The sequence below is a fragment of the Tachypleus tridentatus genome, chromosome 13 (assembly GCF_004210375.1).
Source record: "Tachypleus tridentatus isolate NWPU-2018 chromosome 13, ASM421037v1, whole genome shotgun sequence".
In the NCBI taxonomy this organism is placed as follows: domain Eukaryota; kingdom Metazoa; phylum Arthropoda; class Merostomata; order Xiphosura; family Limulidae; genus Tachypleus; species Tachypleus tridentatus.
Window position 1 is genome coordinate 114,382,201 of NC_134837.1, and position 18,057 is coordinate 114,400,257.

General features: G+C 32.5%; 1 protein-coding gene across 5 annotated transcripts in view; it reads left to right on the forward strand.

The window, feature by feature from the left end:
• Positions 1 to 18,057, forward strand: part of LOC143240783 (serine/threonine-protein kinase RIO2-like) — a 44,219-nt gene that overhangs the window by 17,433 nt on the left and 8,729 nt on the right. For all 5 annotated transcript variants that reach the window (XM_076483833.1, XM_076483830.1, XM_076483834.1 and 2 more), the window contains 3 exons: positions 2,517 to 2,637; positions 2,886 to 2,974; positions 12,632 to 12,823. In XM_076483833.1, coding sequence (XP_076339948.1) covers positions 2,517 to 2,637; positions 2,886 to 2,974; positions 12,632 to 12,823 — 402 coding nt within the window. The remainder of the gene's footprint in view (positions 1 to 2,516; positions 2,638 to 2,885; positions 2,975 to 12,631; positions 12,824 to 18,057) is intronic.

The following is an 18,057-nucleotide window of genomic DNA, read 5'->3' on the forward strand; positions in this document are numbered from 1 at the left end:
CTTGTTTTATTCATCCTTTCTATATGGAAGTTTTTCAGTGCAAATGGTATTTTTTCATCATTGATTTCTGGGTCCTGGAACTTTTCCTGATCAACCAACTTTTTTTTTTTGTCATACAGATTTCTTCCAAGTTCTGGATCAAGGGCAGTCCTGATCCACACCTTTGGACTTTCCTAGTCCCACAGATATTTACCTCCCTTACACTTTACATGTGGATGTGTTCTTTCCAGATTTGTCATCTGACATGGCAGGCTGCCTTGTTAGATGGGGATATTAACATAGTCCTGCACTGCCTTACTTTGTCTGTTTGAACCACTATCCCAGCGTTTCTTGTTTCGCCTTTGCTTACGTCTTGCATCCTCCTTCTATTCATCTGTGACTATCAATGGTCTGTTTACTTGTTATTGATGTTTCGTATCCTCTTCATTCTTCTACATATCTTTTCCTTTTTAGGATTGTTTTTCCTCTCTAACACTTTGGCAGCTTGTGAAGATAACTCCTCTGTTTATCCATTTCTCCTTTCTGTTTCACACCTTCATCCTCATCTGGACACCCGTGTTAATGTCCTTTACATGTTTGTCTGTTATATTGTCTGCACAACTTCCTTCTGAAGTGTTTGTTCCTGCCTCTTTCTTCCTTGGCAACAATCCTTCTTCTCTTTTGTTCTTCATTGGATTGGCTTCTTTCTGTCTTCCTCCTGTACTTTGTTCTGTGTGTCTTCTCACCTAGTTTGACATCTTACTTTTTCATTGCCATTTCATCTTCAAAATCCTTTGGAATACCAATGATATATCCATTTTTAACTATTTGCATTGTATTGAGGTTTTCTTCCTCTTCGGGTTATCATCTTTTGCATGCACCCATGTTAGAATATTGGAATTCAGTGAGACTTTGATTGGGTATTTTCTTTTTTCTTATTTTTACTTTTCAGGAATCCTTTTCTCTCTTATTGCTTATTGTTTGAGTCCTGCTTTGTAGGGAGTTGGGCAATACTAATATTCTTTAACTGTTCAAATCTGCAAGCAAACATATTATTACCTAGTCTTACAAAGGTAAATGGTTGTGGAACATTGAAAGGTGAGGTCCAAAGTTATGAAAAAGCTTTGTTATTTTTAGTGTTTTGTTTCTTTATAATTTCTAGCCTGAAGTGATGGCTACTGCAATTAGGAGAATAAAATATCAAAAGAAATATGGTGATGAATATCAGTTGAGTTGAAACTGACCAGATATATAAAATGTAACATTCAATTAGGAGAATAAAATATCAGTTGAGTTGAAACTGACCAGATGTAAAAGATATATGGTGATGAATATCAGTTGAGGTGAAACTGACCAGATATATAAAATGTAACATTCAATTAGGAGAATAAAATATCAAAAGAAATATGATGATGAATATCAGTTGAGATGAAACTGACCAGATGTATAAAATGTAACTTTCAATTAGGAGAATAAAATATCAAAAGATATATGGTGATGAATATCAGTTGAGTTGAAACTGACCAGATATATAAAATGTAACTTTCAATTAGGAGAATAAAATATCAAAAGAAATATGGTGATGAATATCAGTTGAGTTGAAACTGACCAGATATATAAAATGTAACATTCAATTAGGAGAATAAAATATCAAAAGAAATATGATGATGAATATCAGTTGAGTTGAAACTGACCAGATATATAAAATGTAACTTTCAGTTAGGAGAATAAAATATCAAAAGATATATGGTGATGAATATCAGTTGAGTTGAAACTGACCAGATATATAAAATGTAACAATTAGGAGAGTTAGGAGAATAAAATATTAAAAGATATATGGTGATGAATATCAGTTGAGTTGAAACTGACCAGATATATAAAATGTAACTTTCTGATTGCAGGAACAAAAAACATTAAAACTTAAGGTGAAAAGTCATTTCTTGCCAAAATTGATAGAAAACGTACATCATATGACATGATTCTTTGAATTTTTTTTCAAATTAGTTAAGTATTTTCATTGGGTGAAGTAAGAAGATCAAGTGATGTTAGTAACATCTATTGAGCACACAAATGGATAAATTATATATGGAAGATTTATGAGGTTTGTGTTGTCAAAACAGCACAGTTATGTTTGGGTTTCTCAAGAGTGAAACGTTTTGTGGAGAACCGGTATCATCTGATTATGCTAATCAACTGTAATCAAGGGTAACCATAAATACCATGTTGAACCTACATGAGCAAAATATTAATGACTTGTTGAGAAAAATGTTCAATGTTTAGAGGTGTTAATACTTGATTGGAGATTTCATAATTAATTTAAATATCACAATGGAATCTTTTTCATATATTCTTGCAAATTAATCTAATGATAACCCAAATAGTTTTTTAACAACAAAAAAAAAGAATAATTGATGAAACATAAAAATGATTTTGATTTTTGCATCATCCTGTATTTTAAATTTAATGGTGTCACACATGTATAGGAACAAAACTTAAAAATAAGTTTGAAAAGTTTTTTTTTCACATTCCACAAACAGATTAGGTAGAACATCGTTCCGCAAGTTGAAAGAGAAACGAGACTATCACGGACACAGGCATAGTGCATCATGGATTTACCTATCACGGTTAGCAGCAGTAAAAGAGTTCGCATTTATGAAGGTAAGTGATAATTCATTTTATGTTTATCGAAGCTTAATGTTGAATGTTTGTAAACTGTAATATCAATAAATTATTTGATAGTAACTAAAGTGCATGTACATGGGTGCTAAAAATGTAACATTGTGGTGAAATTATCATTCAGAGTTATACTAACTGCAAATTAAATATTCATTTTATTAATGAAAGATGAATCTTACTGCCAGCAGTATTATTAGTATTTGATCTATGGAAAGTAATTTGTTTTGTAGGCATTGCATGAGAGAGATTTTCCAGTACCAAAACCAGTTGACTTCAACCGACACTGTGTTGTAATGGAAATGGTTAAAGGATATCCATTGTGAGTTGTTTTTATTAGATTAATAACTTGCTATTTTAAAAGTCTTTATAAAGGAGTGGGTGTATAAAGATCCTAAAATGGCCTATTGCATCATAAAATGTTTCAGTACGACAGAAGAAATCCACCCTATAACAAATATTTTTATGGAATAATAAGAGAAACAATATGATAGTATTTGCAAATTAGAGTGTTTGGACATCCTTGTGGAAGTAAGTATTGCATAAAATCCATTGTGGTTTGTTTTCAAATGAATGGCAGAAAACACACCTGGATGTACATGCCAGGCTGTCCAAAGGTAAAATTAAACTAGAAAGTTGATGTTCTCACAAGAGAAATCCTTGTATAAACTCTGGCACAATTATATTATGAGAATATTGGTTTCTCCTACACTGGTAAGGTGATAACAATTATGAAAGGTTTTTATTGACATCATGAAAAATAAATGATGGGAAATCATTAAGAAAATGTATGGTAAAAAACACTAGTGAAAGTATCTCTAAATTAAAAGAAACTTTCTTCATTCTTCTGCAACCATGGAAATGTTTCTAAGTGCTCAATTCAACCGGTGCAAATGTTGCAAGAGGTAAGTATTTAGGAAAGAGAAAAGTCACATGGTGCACATGAACTGTCTATGATATCTAATGCAGCATAGTTCAGTTCAAGAGACTTGTTATTATTTCATTGTGAAAGAGCCATGGGTGCAGGGCTTACATTTTGACAGTTCTGTCTCTGTAGACTGTGACAATCTTAGGTTCTTACAGACACCAGCATATTCTGAATGTTAACTTAGAACCAGAATGCTTTATAACACTTTTACCCTGTTGGTTAAAGTGCACGTGTCATGCCGTTTGGTGCGTTATTTGCAAATTATTTATCAAATAACATTTTTACTACTTATATCAGTGAGATTGGCATCAAATGTAGTTTATAATTTAATTTTTAAAATTATATATGTTTTAATTTCTTAATTTGAAAGGAAATGTAAAGAAAAAGTTATGTATCATTTTTGTTTGTCATATAGCACGTCCAGTTGTCTTGTTGCTCAGTTTCTATTTTATTACGTCCACCATACAACATATACAAGTAGCTAATGAATAGAAACTTGAATTTGAGATATAGACAAGCTAAATATTAAATAAGAACGTCCTATCTCTATGATTTGCTGAGATATCAATATATATAGCATATCTACTAGTGGCTTTGCCCTTCAAACTAATCATTTGAAAATTCTCAAGTAGTACCACCTACTACTTAGCTCAAGTTTATAACCAACAGAAAGAAAATTTTCCCTTCTTTGTAATTCTGACAGTTGTTGAAAAGTAACTTGAAGGCAAAAGAAAGAATGTTGCTGAAATTGTAAATGTGTGATCAATAAGTCATTGTTCTGAATTGGAATTAGATTTCCACCCACATATACTTAGAGACCCCAGTAAATTATAAGAACTTAGTGTATACTAATACTGTAATTTGATGGATTTTTTTAGTTTTCAAAAGTTAATATTTGTAGCCTACAAAAATTATCTACACATCCCACCTACAAGTCTAAACAAGGCTTAGGATAGTACATATGCCCGAGTGCAGAATTTCTTCACACGGGTGCATACTCAAAATTAATGTTTTTCAATATATTTCTCATTTACTTTCTAAATTAGTAAACTTCATAAGTATGTGCCCAAATAACACTTTCATAAACATGTTCTGTGAAATTCCACAAACATTATATACACGAGTAGTAGTACTGAAACACCTGTGATAGCAATGGATTGGTGAGGCTCAGAACCTACAATGTTTATTGGACCAGTGTAACTTTAAACCACATAATAAATGTTTTCACACATTTGTATTGCAATTTTATTACCTTTGGAAATTTGTTTTATAAGTATTGTAGGAAACATAAGCTGCTTAGTCCAATATTGTGTTCTTGGGGCAAGGGCATGTATGAACGACACTTTTCTGTTTTGCATGTGTGTTCTTGCTCTCCAGGTTGTCATACTATGGTGTATGCGAAGAGCTAAAACGTGAGACAGCTAGTAATTTCAGTTTTATTTACAGTGGGGTTAACTTTAGATGTTGAAAGTAAAATAAAAATAAAAAATTTATGTGATAAGTTTAACATTTGAAACTCTCAGGGTATGAACTTTGAAACTTTGTGATTAATAATGAAGGAAAGACGACGCAGCTGCTCATTATATTTCTGATTTTGCAATTTTTCTTTTAATTATATTTGAGTTTTCTACAGGCTGAAGATTCAAGTAATGTAATAACAGATAAAATATAAAGTTTTAGTGAAAAAAGTTATATATTCATTTAAGAGGCTATAGAAGTTATACAAGTGAAATACGAGATTCTTGAGACAAAGAAAAGTATGTTTAATCTCAAATTAAAACCACTTTGTTCTCATACTAGTTAAAAAATGAATCGACAACTTCAGGAACAAATATTAATAACAAATATTATCAAGATTTTATCAAGATATACTTAATATATTAGAAGTTACTAGTGATGTAACCTGTAACAAGTACAAATGGTCACATGTTTGATCCGATATGCCGAGGCAGTGTTGGTAAGGTTAAAGACATTATATGAGTTGTTCCATATTAACATACATTCGATATTCCAGAGGTAAATCTTTTGTACTACAGTTTTGTAGTTACAAAGATTTTGAGGAAATCTTTAATTTGAAATCATACAAAGCTGTTAATGGTTGTTGATAAGATGTAAGTGTCCTTGATGTTGATGGCACAGTATCGTGATAGTAATAACAAGGAGGCTTCCATTCCATGAAGTGTGAGGTCATGGTATGTAGTATATCTTAAGAAATAGTTTCCAAAAAGAAGCTTTCTTCATCATTCTGCAACCAGGAGGAAAACCCCTTCATGATGGTGACCAAGATCTAATGAATTTTGGACTCTGTGAATTAAAGGAGTACAGTGAATATTGAATACAGTCATGTGTAACATACAAGTCCCTCACAGTGAAATTTTTGTAAAGTCTGTTTGCACATTGCATTGTATTCTGGGCAGCACTGATCAACACATAAGAGAAAAAGGGAAGGCTTATACAAAAAACACCATCATTTTCAATGCATTTAATTAAGTAAGAATACAAGAGAGATTTAAAAATTAGAAACTATTCTCACAGGATAATGTACATGCGTGCCATTTTTCCACTGAAACGCGGATTTCCCCGGTTTACAAACGGCCAACGATCACCCACGAGATTTGTGTAAATTCGAGGAGAAAATATGAGCGATTTGGGGGCCGGGTAGGTGGTTTTTGAGGAGAAATCGTATTTTTTCAATGTTTATTGCAGAAAAAAAATCTGACCGCCATCTTGGAGGCAGTCTCATTGCAGGTCTTGTGGTCTGGTATCTTGTGCATACCAGACGATAAAATATTCTCTACGCTCCAAAGAAACAACATTGATTGAAATGTTTAAAAGGAAAGATGTTCATTTTGATCCTGTAGACAAGAGAATGTGTAAGGACATTAGATCAGCAGCTTCAAAGTATACCTCGAAGCTGAGGGAGAATCAGAAGAAAAGGGCAGAAAGGCTTGAGGCCTATGGTTCTGTGAAATCTGGCCCAGCCACCTTGGCTAAAGAAAAAAGTCCAGAAAGCTGCAGAGGCACAGAGAGCTGCTCATTCAGAGAAGGAGAGAAAAAAGCTCGGAAGAGAGCACTGGAAACCCTTGTCTCGAAAAAGAGGAAAGTAGCCAAGATTGATTAAAGGAAATTAAGTGATTTGAAATTTGACTGTAATTTATGCAGTAGAGCAGAAGTTGATATCAGTGACTGAAAAACATTTTATTATTATCTGCAGCATACAGTGCCAGTGGTTTATTTTAAAGCATATCATTAATTTTATTTTGAAGCAATGTCAAAGCTTTCCTTGATTTGCTGTTTCAGTTTGTGTTGTGAAAGAATGAAAAATATACTGATATTGAGGTACCAGTAATTTACTGACAAGATTGTATAGATGAACAAGTTTTACTGTAGGTAGTCATGTGGAGTAATTTTAAGTAATTTGAAATTTTAATGGAATACATGCAGCAGAGCAGTAGTTGTTGGTGTCAGTGACTGTACAAAATTTAATTTCTGAGGCATATCACTGATATCAGTAGTTTAATATTGAACCATATCAGTAGTTGAATTTTTAAGCAATGTCATAGCTTTCCTTCATATGCTGTTTTAGTTTGTATTGTCAATTTGTGAAAGAATGGAAAATTCACTGACATTAAGGTACCAGTAGTATAATGACAAGATTGCATAGATGAACAATTTGAACTGTAGGTAGTCATGATTAGTCAAAAGAGTAATTTTATGTGATTTGAAAATTGTATGGAATATATGCAGCAGAGAAGTAGTTATTGGCAATGACTGTAAAACATTTAATTGGCAGCATACCAGTAGTTGATGATGACGATGTTATTGATGACAAAAAGGATAATAATGAAATGATTTGTATTTGAAATATTTACTGAGTTACTTTGGCTTTATTAACTCATATTACTAATATAATTTGATTTAGAAAAAAATTAAACTGAATAAATAGCAAATAAACAATCTGAAATTTCATTTATTTACTTTTTATTTTATTTGTTAATTTTAGATATTTTGATATATCTTCTAAAAAATGAATGCAAATTAAAAGAATAAATCAATCTGCTAAAAACTGTAAATGAAAGTTATAGTTTTTATTAGTTTGATTTAGTCTTTTAATTTCCTTTTGTTATTTTATATGATATATATTGTGTACTTTTTCAACATTGCAATATCAAAAAACATAAAGAAATTATGTCCCAGATTGCACCAAATCACACCAAATAGCATCCATTTTTTTAAAATATCCCGGGGTCATGGCCCCGGAACCCCCAAGACAGGCGCAGCTGTGCCGTGCTGTGGCGCCTGGCTATATACCTTTTTGTCTTTTTTTCATAAATGTCATTGGCATCCCTGAATGTAGCCCTGCATACAGTTTTTGCTTGACTTCTAGACATTAGTGTCAATTTTTCCACACGATTGTAGTTGTTGAGTGTACACTTTACACGAGTTTGAGAGCTTAGCAGCATTGACATTAGTAAATGTTAGTTGAGGATCAACAACACCCATAATATTAGCACCTATGTTTTCAGGTGCTTTCAGATAATTACTTTCTTATATTTTGGCATTTGCTAGTCAGACATGTGGAACTCTAGACAATAAGATGTATTTTTTTGTGGTTTAATAAAACATAACAGTAGTGTACTGTAGTTTAACATAACAGTAGTTTAACCTTCAGTCATGGCATTTGGCATCTTCTATTAAAAAGGGATGGCTTGATTCATCAATGTTTACCTGTTAGTTTCACAGTTCCTGTATGGCAAGAAAGTTGAATGCTCTGCTCATGTTTCATCTATTTCATTGTACATAGTCTTTCATCATTACAAGTCTTTTCCAACCCAACGCAAGCAGCATATACCTTGTACAATATGTCAGAACTATCACAGTAGCTTCAGTTGTGTGCTGAGCAGAGAACACGAAGCTGAACTTATTGTTTTAAATGGTCGTTCAACTCATAGTTTTATCAGTATTAACCCTTTATGTTGAATGGGCTGCAATAATGAAGTATGATATGCTTCTGCACTTGTTTCAGAAGTAAGTAACATGTAAATTATATAGGAAGACCATGTAGAACATGTAACACCTCTCTTGACTTACGTGGAGTGTCTCACCTGCTGCTACATTTGTGCAAATTTTTATTCACAAATGAAGTGAACCATTTTAAGTATTTATTGACCCAATCCTTGTTTTTTCACTATATTAATCTGTGCATGCATTTTTTTAGTTTTTTTTTAATGTTTGTTCTCTCTTAATTTTAGAAGTATTTTGATTAAATAAAAGTTATATTTTTATAATTAAATCTTATTTACAGGATTATCCACACTTATTACAGTTTTTTAAATTGAATAATGTATAAGTTTAACATCATACTAGTGTTTCACTAATATTAGGCTGAAATCATTATTTGATATTGAAATATTTTTTGTTATAGTTCTGTGAATAAACAAGAGGCCAAATTGTTAGTCATTTCAAAAGAAATAAAAATACAAACTTGGAGCTACATTTTTTATTACTCCATCTCTTATACATAATACTAAATTTGATAAACCAATATGCATATTTAATGTTGGATTATCATCCAACATTCTAAAGTATATGGAGGATTAATTTAAATTTAAAAGAATAACTCGCTTATGCCACAGTAAAATGATATTTGGAAACAAGTAACTTGGTACTCACCATAAAGTGATGTCCTGAAACAAGCAACTTGGTACTCACCATAATGTAATGTCTGGAAACAAGCAACTTGATACTGACCATATTGTAATGTCTGGAAACAAGCAACTTGGTACTCACCATAAAGTGATGTCTGGAAACAAGCAACTTGGTACTCACCATAAAGTGATGTCTGGAAACAAGCAAATTGGTACTCACCATAAAGTGATGTCTGGAAACAAGCAACTTGGTACTCACCATAAAGTGATGTCTGGAAACAAGCAACTTGGTACTCACCATAATGTAATGTTCTGAAACAAGCAACTTGATGCTGACCATAAAGTTATGTCTGGAAACAAGCAACTTGGTACTCACCATAAAGTAATGTCTGGAAACAAGCAACTTGGTACTCACCATAAAGTGATGTCTGGAAACAAGCAACTTGGTACTCACCATAATGTAATGTCTGGAAACAAGCAACTTGGTACTCACCATAAAGTGATGTCTGGAAACAAGCAACTTGGTACTCACCATAAAGTGATGTCTGGAAACAAGCAACTTGGTACTCACCATAAAGTGATGTCTGGAAACAAGCAACTTGGTACTCACCATAATGTGATGTCTGGAAACAAGCAACTTGGTACTCACCATAATGTAATGTCTGAAACAAGCAACTTGGTACTGACCATAAAGTGATGTCTGGAAACAAGCAACTTGGTACTCACCATAAAGTGATGTCTGGAAACAAGCAACTTTGTACTCACCATAACGTGATGTCTGGAAACAAGCAACTTTGTACTCACCATAAAGTGATGTCTGAAAACAAGCAACTTGGTACTCACCATAATGTAATGTTCTGAAACAAGCAACTTGATGCTGACCATAAAGTTATGTCTGGAAACACGCAACTTGGTACTCACCATAGTGTAATGACTAGAAACAACAACTTGGTACTCACCATAAAGTGATGGTTGGAAACAAGCAACTTGGTACTGATCTTAAAGTGATGGTTGGAAACAAGCAATTTGGTACTGATCATAAAGTGATGGTTGGAAACAAGCAACTTGGTATTGATCATAAAGTAATGTCTGGAAACAAATAACCTGGTACTCACCATAATGTAATGTCTGGAAACAAGCAACTTGGTACTCAGCATAATGTAATGTCTGGAAACAAGCAACTTGGTACTCACCATAATGTAATGTCTGGAAACAAGCAACTTGGTACTCACCATAATGTTATGTCCTGAAACAAGCAACTTAGTGCTCACCATAATGTAATGTCTGGAAACAAGCAACTTGGTACTCACCATAATGTAATGTCTGGAAACAAGCAACTTGGTACTCACTATAATGTAATGTCTGGAAACAAGCAACTTGGTACTCACCATAATGTAATGTCTGGAAACAAGCAACTTGGTACTCACCATAAAGTGATGTCCTGAAACAAGCAACTTGGTACTCACCATAAAGTGATGTCCTGAAACAAGCAACTTGGTACTCACCATAAAGTGATGTCCTGAAACAAGCAACTTGGTACTCACCATAATGTAATGTCTGGAAACAAGCAACTTGGTACTCACCATAAAGTGATGTCTGGAAACAAGCAACTTGGTACTCACCATAATGTAATGTCTGGAAACAAGCAACTTGGTACTCACCATAATGTAATGTCTGGAAACAAGCAACTTGGTACTCACCATAAAGTGATGTCTGGAAACAAGCAACTTGGTACTCACCATAGTGTAATGTCTGGAAACAAGCAACTTGGTACTGACCATAAAGTGATGTCTGGAAACAAGCAACTTGGTACTCATCATAAAGTGATGTCTGGAAACAAGCAACTTGGTACTCACCATAAAGTGATGTCTGGAAACAAGCAACTTGGTACTCACCATAAAGTGATGTCTGGAAACAAGCAACTTGGTACTCACCATAAAGTGATGTCTGGAAACAAGCAACTTGGTACTCATCATAAAGTGATGTCTGGAAACAAGCAACTTGGTACTCATCATAAAGTGATGTCTGGAAACAAGCAACTTGGTACTCACCATACAGTAATGTCTGGAAACAAGCAACTTGGTACTCACCATACAGTAATGTCTGGAAACAAGCAACTTGGTACTCACCATACAGTAATGTCTGGAAACAAGCAACTTGGTACTCACCATACAGTAATGTCTGGAAACAAGCAACTTGGTACTCACCATAATGTAATGCCCTGAAACAAGCAACTTGGTACTCACCATAATGTAATGCCCTGAAACAAGCAACTTGTACTCACCATAAAGTGATGTCTGGTCTAAAGTCAGTAATAAAGAACGTTGTTGTTCTTGACAGTTTGCTATATTTCACAGTTCTGTCATGTTATGAAACATTTAAACTTCACAAAATGCACAGGAAAGCAAAAGTGGAGTATGGATACTATCAGGAGGAATTGTAAATTGAAATAAACTTTCTGCCCTCTACGACCAGATAGACAAGAAAGTTTGTCAACATCAGGTTACATTTCTACAAACTACGAAAATAAGACTGGTGTTCACACTGTCTTCTTTTTAATCATATCTGTCAGTCACTGTAAGTCCATGACCTTTTGCAAATATGATGGAAGCTGATATTGATAAACAGAAGAGTAGCTTTACATCAAGTTTTGTGGTTTAAATTTGACCTTATTCAGAAATTTTGTTGTTGTTGAATTAAAACAAAATGAAATTATATTTGTAAAAATGGCTCGTTTGGGTTGAGAAAAGTTTTTACGTAGAGGAGAGAACAACATTTTGACTTTCTTCGGTCATTCTCCGGTTCACAAAGAAAGAAAGAGGTAACATGTTTGAAAGGGGTCATGTAACTGAGTGTCACAATGTAGAGGGCATGCTTAGATGTTTGTATATATAATAAACTGAAATTTCAATTACACTAAAGAATGTGTAGAAACTTTTCTTCAGGATAACTTCCAAAAAATAAATGTGTGGTCAGCAGGATCAGAAGTACTAGGACATTGTTGAGACTTTCACAGTTAAATTACAGAAATTAATCTAGCATATGATGCAGCCATTGGATAAATCAACAGATAAGTTTGTTGAGTGGCTAGTCTGTAAAAATATAATGGCTCAAGACAAATGTAGCACATGAAGACCTCAATTAAATTTAATGTTACAAACTTAGAACATAGAAAATTAAAATATTTTTTAAGATTTGAAATTTATGCTATGAGAGAGTGAAATATGATTGACCCTCCATATGACTTTGTTTTATTAGCTAATCTTGAAATAAATTAAAACAATTGGAAAAGTTATTTTCTTTGCTCAAAAAAATTATTGTTATTGAGTTTTATATGTGTCAAACATTTGTAGCTGGTGAAAAGGCAAATGTAATTGTTTCATTTGTTTAATATATAAAAAAGATGTCAAGTCCACCATGTTGCTGACCCTCCAGTCTTATATGACAACTTAATGAACTTGCTTGTGCGATTAGCCAATCATGGGCTTATACATGGAGATTTCAATGAGTTTAACATCATGCTGGATGAAAAGGACCATGCTACATTAATTGACTTTCCTCAGATGGTATCCACAATGCATCCTAATGCTGAATGGTGAGTTATGTTTCGTAATAATTTATTTCACCAAATAATGTTTTCATATTTTTCATCTTAGCAGTATGTGGAAACAAACTCTATGTTTGACACTGTTTAAAACAATTAACACTATCTCGTTATTTTTCACTGTGCATTTGTTTACTGTTTAGAGAAATACATTCAAAAGTTAATTACATTATTTTGATATTTTATACAAATAAACTTAATCAAGGTGTAATTAATAAACAAGATTTTAATATTATATACACTTTAAGTCGTTAATTTGATACGAAGATATTAAAAAACAATCCTCAATCTCTCCTAGTATAGAAAACCACAACATTTGTTCTCCAGGTTTTTCCTCTTCTCTGATTTATTTGTCATCCCTCTCAGAACTGTGGAATTTAATGTAAATTGCTCATTATAATATATTTTATAGCCTTTACTTTTATTTGTTTACAGAACAGTAAAATAGGAAATCAGTTCCACTTGTCATGCCTGCCTTTCATTTTTCACAAATTCCCAATAGTTCTCTGGTGTTTTATACTACAAGTGACATATTTCTATTTTCTGCACAGAAGATTGTCTATTTTGGTTCCAGTTCATCCTTTATTCCCATGGGAATCATATTGAAGATATATGCTGAATGTTTAGCAGCTGTTATCACATTTAAAAGCTGGAAAAATTCTCATAGTGATAGGAAATTCTTGATGATGAGAAACCCACTTGAAATAAAAATGTGTCTCAGAACAACTTGTATGGATATTAACTCTTTTATTGATAAGGAGAGAACAATGTTTCAACCTTCCTAGGTCATCTTTTGTAATATAATGAAAATGTTACCATGTTTTACAAAACATTGGTTCACTAGTGCAAATACTAAAACATTTTTATTTTACAAAGGCCAGAGTTATGCTATTCAATATGTAATATGGACTCAATGTTCAGTACGTGGTATATGACAGTATTATAAATACATATATGTTATTATGATATATGAGCTGTTTAGATTAAACATTTGTGGTTTCCTGTTGCAGTTTGCAGTCATTCTAGAATGAAAAGTTGATAATTATGATTTATTTCTTGATTTTTTTTATAATGGTTACAAGGTTATTCAGGTCTAACTTTTGTATATACAGTTAATGTAGAGAAAATAACAGATAAAACGTTGTTTTCTTACCTTAGAAAAACGTTTGATAGTTACTTAGGGTGTTATAGAGTAGGCTTAAATTTCACCAGCAACCAACAGGAAAAAACAACGTTAAGGATCTGGCAAAGAAGTTTGTCATTTTTAGAGCAAAGCCATTTTACCTTGGATTTTCTCTTATTTTCAAGGGGTACCAAGGCCAAACAAATTCATTGCAAGACCATAAGATTACAGCACAGATTAATGTTAGTAAAATAGAAATGAGTTTCTAAGTTAATTTTTTAAATATGACATTAATTTTTCACTTAGGGCTTGGAAAGCTGGCCTTTTTTTTTCCAGATTATATTTGATCTAGTAGACAACTATTAACTTCAACCAATGAGACTTATGAAGTAATAGTACATCAGCTTGAAAATTAAAAGAAAAGAATAATCATCTTAAATGCCCTGTGGCCTTAATAATATTCTGAGTTTTGCCTCTTCCAGATCCCAGATAATTTTTAATCTGAAAATCGTACATAACTTTAAAGGCATTTCTCTCAACTTATTTTTATCTAACTTTGAGAAGGATCAAACAAAATCCTTAGGAAGAGAAGCATTTTAAACATTTCCAGGATTTGATCTCTGGTTACATTACAAACTCCAGGCATCTCTATCTATTTACTAATCTATTCATATTTTATAAAGATTTACACATAAAGAGAACAGATGCTATATAAGATTTCTGGCTTTTGTTCCCTCTGACTGCAATGATCTATGACCTGTGAATTTTGTATGTCTTTTATGCATATCTACTCATATGTTTCTCTGTGTAACCTTGAGAAGGATCAAACAAGATCCTTGGGAGAATTTCTTGATTTCTACGTATGAAATTTGACCAACATTGATGGAAGTTATTTACATCATCTCCAATCATCAGCCATTTCAAAATTGTGATGGACAGACAGATAACAAGAAATATTGCTATGGCACAAGGTCACCATTCTATTTTCAAACAATACTACTACTATTTTTTCACCTAATTTCAACATAGGCTGGTGCCAACAAACAGTAAACTAATCCTACCCTTCAGAAAAGCATTGATCATCTTTTTGTCTCACTGGATTTCTCAAATTAGGAGGAGTTAAAAAGTCCAGAATGTATTTATCCATTTAGAATAGTCAATTACTGTCTTCCTCTTATGAATTTAGGGAGGGGGTTGCAAGGGGGCCATGAGAGGGGTAGTACTGTGAAACCTTATAAGTGTAGTCAGTGTTGATATAATAAGCCTAAAGTAAAGACTTAACATGGGATCACCTATTCAAGAGCCATGTGCATAAAATTTATCAAAATAAAAATATAGTTTTAATTTTAAGCTGAAATTGTTTCTGAATTGAACTATTTCCTGTTACATCACAAGCCTTTTTAATTTGGAAAAAAGCCTCTTTACTCTATGGCAACTATATTAAGAAATTAACAAATGTGTTTTCCAGTTTTGTGGTTTATATATTTCATTTTATACTTTCAGTGCACAGACTAACTTAGTTGGTATAAAACTGTGTAGAAAATTGTATATAGTGGTTGTTGAAGGAACTCAAAAGAAGTATGTTGTACATCAAACCACAAAAGATAACATTGACTTTACTACGGATATGTATGTGTGTATGTATGCATATACTGTTGGGGATACTACATTTTGGCAATGCCCTTTTTCAGGTTTCAGTAACCAAACAGTAAATACATAAATGAAAACATTCTAAATCAAAGGTCTCATGGCAGTGTAACATTTAAACATATGTCACAATGCTTACGAACGTTTGAAACAAAGGAATTTGTATTGTGACAATATCTTTGGTTCAGAATGTTTTCAGTTAAGAATCTTCTCTTCAGTTTTTGAAATATGAAGAAGGACATTGCCCAAAACATTTATCCACAACAGTACATGTATTAAATGTGTGTGTATACAGTTCTTGTTGTTTATGCGTTTATTCTTCTGTTGCTAAGCGACATGACATAAAAGCCATTGTTGGAACTAATACTTATTTTATGAACTAGTGTATAGCCCATCAAAAATGATGGAACAAGTACCACCTTCCCCACCTCATAGTATACCTTAACCTTACATTTGATAAGTAACTGAGACATAATTTTTGAGAAATCATGCTTGACAAACCAAGACTCAGAGAAGTGCAGTCAAGGTAATTCCTTTGCAAGCCAATTGAGATCATTCACGAAATGAATTTGTGGCATATTCATATAATAATTAGATTAACAGCTTCTAACATATATAGAAAAGCCAGTGGATTTTGGTAACACTATGTTCCAACAATGCCTTTTATGTCATGTTGCTTAACAACAAAAGTATAACCTAATATCATTCTTATTATGTGTACTGAAAGTTGTAAGTGTAATGTATAGACATTCTTAATTTAGAGTCTCCATTGAGTGAAAATGTTAGTTTTTTTTTAGTAAAAGCATTTGTATTGTAATGGAAAATAATTTAGAAAAAATTTAAGTTCAAAATTCAATTAATATTTTTACTTGGCTACATTTTGTGCTTTTGACTGTAGGCTAGGTGATTCCACACTATCTTTATTTTAGGCATATACTAATACTCATTGTACTTGTAAGAGGTACCATTACCCCTCACTGTCCCATTACAATCCTACCACTTAAGTCATGATGAGCAGATAGTAATCAAATTATTCTACATAAATAAATACATTTTGGCATTTATAACTCTCCAAGTTTTGAGAAATCAAGTGTGATGTGGCACATGCTGGCTTTTATAAATAGATTAGGGTGCCATTAATTCATTTCATGAGTGATCTTAATTTTGATTGGCTTACAAAGGAATTTACTAAAGTTTGACTCTCTGGATTGCTCTTTTCTACTTCCTTGTTGTTCAAGCTTGATTTTGTAAAATTTATTTATCTCAGTTACCTATCAAATATGAGGTTAAGGTATACAAAGTAGGGCTCAAACTTATCTTTTTTTTTCTAGAAAGCCAGCTTGGCCCACAATACATGGTGTTTAAGAATCAGTCCTATATAGCTCTTTGTAAAATATGCTCCATAGTCAAAGTTATCAGAAAAATTTCTGAATTAAATAGATGTTACATGAATTGGTACTAAACATTCTCATTTTATCTTGTTGTGAACTTATGTTTCATTTAAAAAAACAAGTTAAACCATTTCATATTTTCAGACTGCTTAAATTATTTTTATTTCATGTGTGATATTAAATTTACTCTAAAGTATGGTATAAGAGTAACTTTTTGTTTCACATTAAGCCTTTGGGATGCTATGCTATGTGGTTTCCCATTAGTACCAGTATTAGCTCATTGTCTGGTGAGTTTGCCAAAAGAGTGCATAACAACAGAGAGTTTGGCTATTTGGAATGTTCCATCACTTTCCAGTAGTGTGGCTTTGTTAATTTTTTGAATTTTGCATGACACTGTCACTATAACTTGAAAGTGGTACACAGATATATATACAAATATTTACAAAATAACTAACCTATTTGACAGCAATATGGACTATTCCATTTCACTATTTGAAAGTTTCATTATTTATGAATCTAATCAAAACCACTGTAGAAATAAAGGACTGCGTGTGCAACTTAATGAAATCACAATTGTTTAATTAAGAGAGTTTCATTAAACTTAGGAAATTTGTGCTTAAAAGTTGACAATGAATAATAACCATCCACCTATACAGTTTTTTTTCAAAATCTTGAGCTTGAAACTGCTAATCTAGTTTACTTGGCCTAACCAATGTTTGTATATCTGTATGTGCTCTGATACTGTAGTTTAGCTGCTCTAACTCAGCCACCTTTATATTTCTCTACAAGTGGGTTTTCTCAACATCACTGATTACACTGGGGAACACTCATTTTGTTGCATTTAAAAAAAGACCTTTCTATAGTCAATTTGAGTGTGTTGATTTCAAATCTGAAGTCGGTTTTTGTCTGCAAGCTATAGATTTTATGCAATTTGACATTTTTATTTATTTTTTAATTTTTTGTTATTATAGGAAATTATAGGAATAGCTTATCAATTTGTTTGTGTATTTTATTCAGGTAGGAATTTGCGTTTGTAACTTTTGCATTTGTACACTTCATCTGTA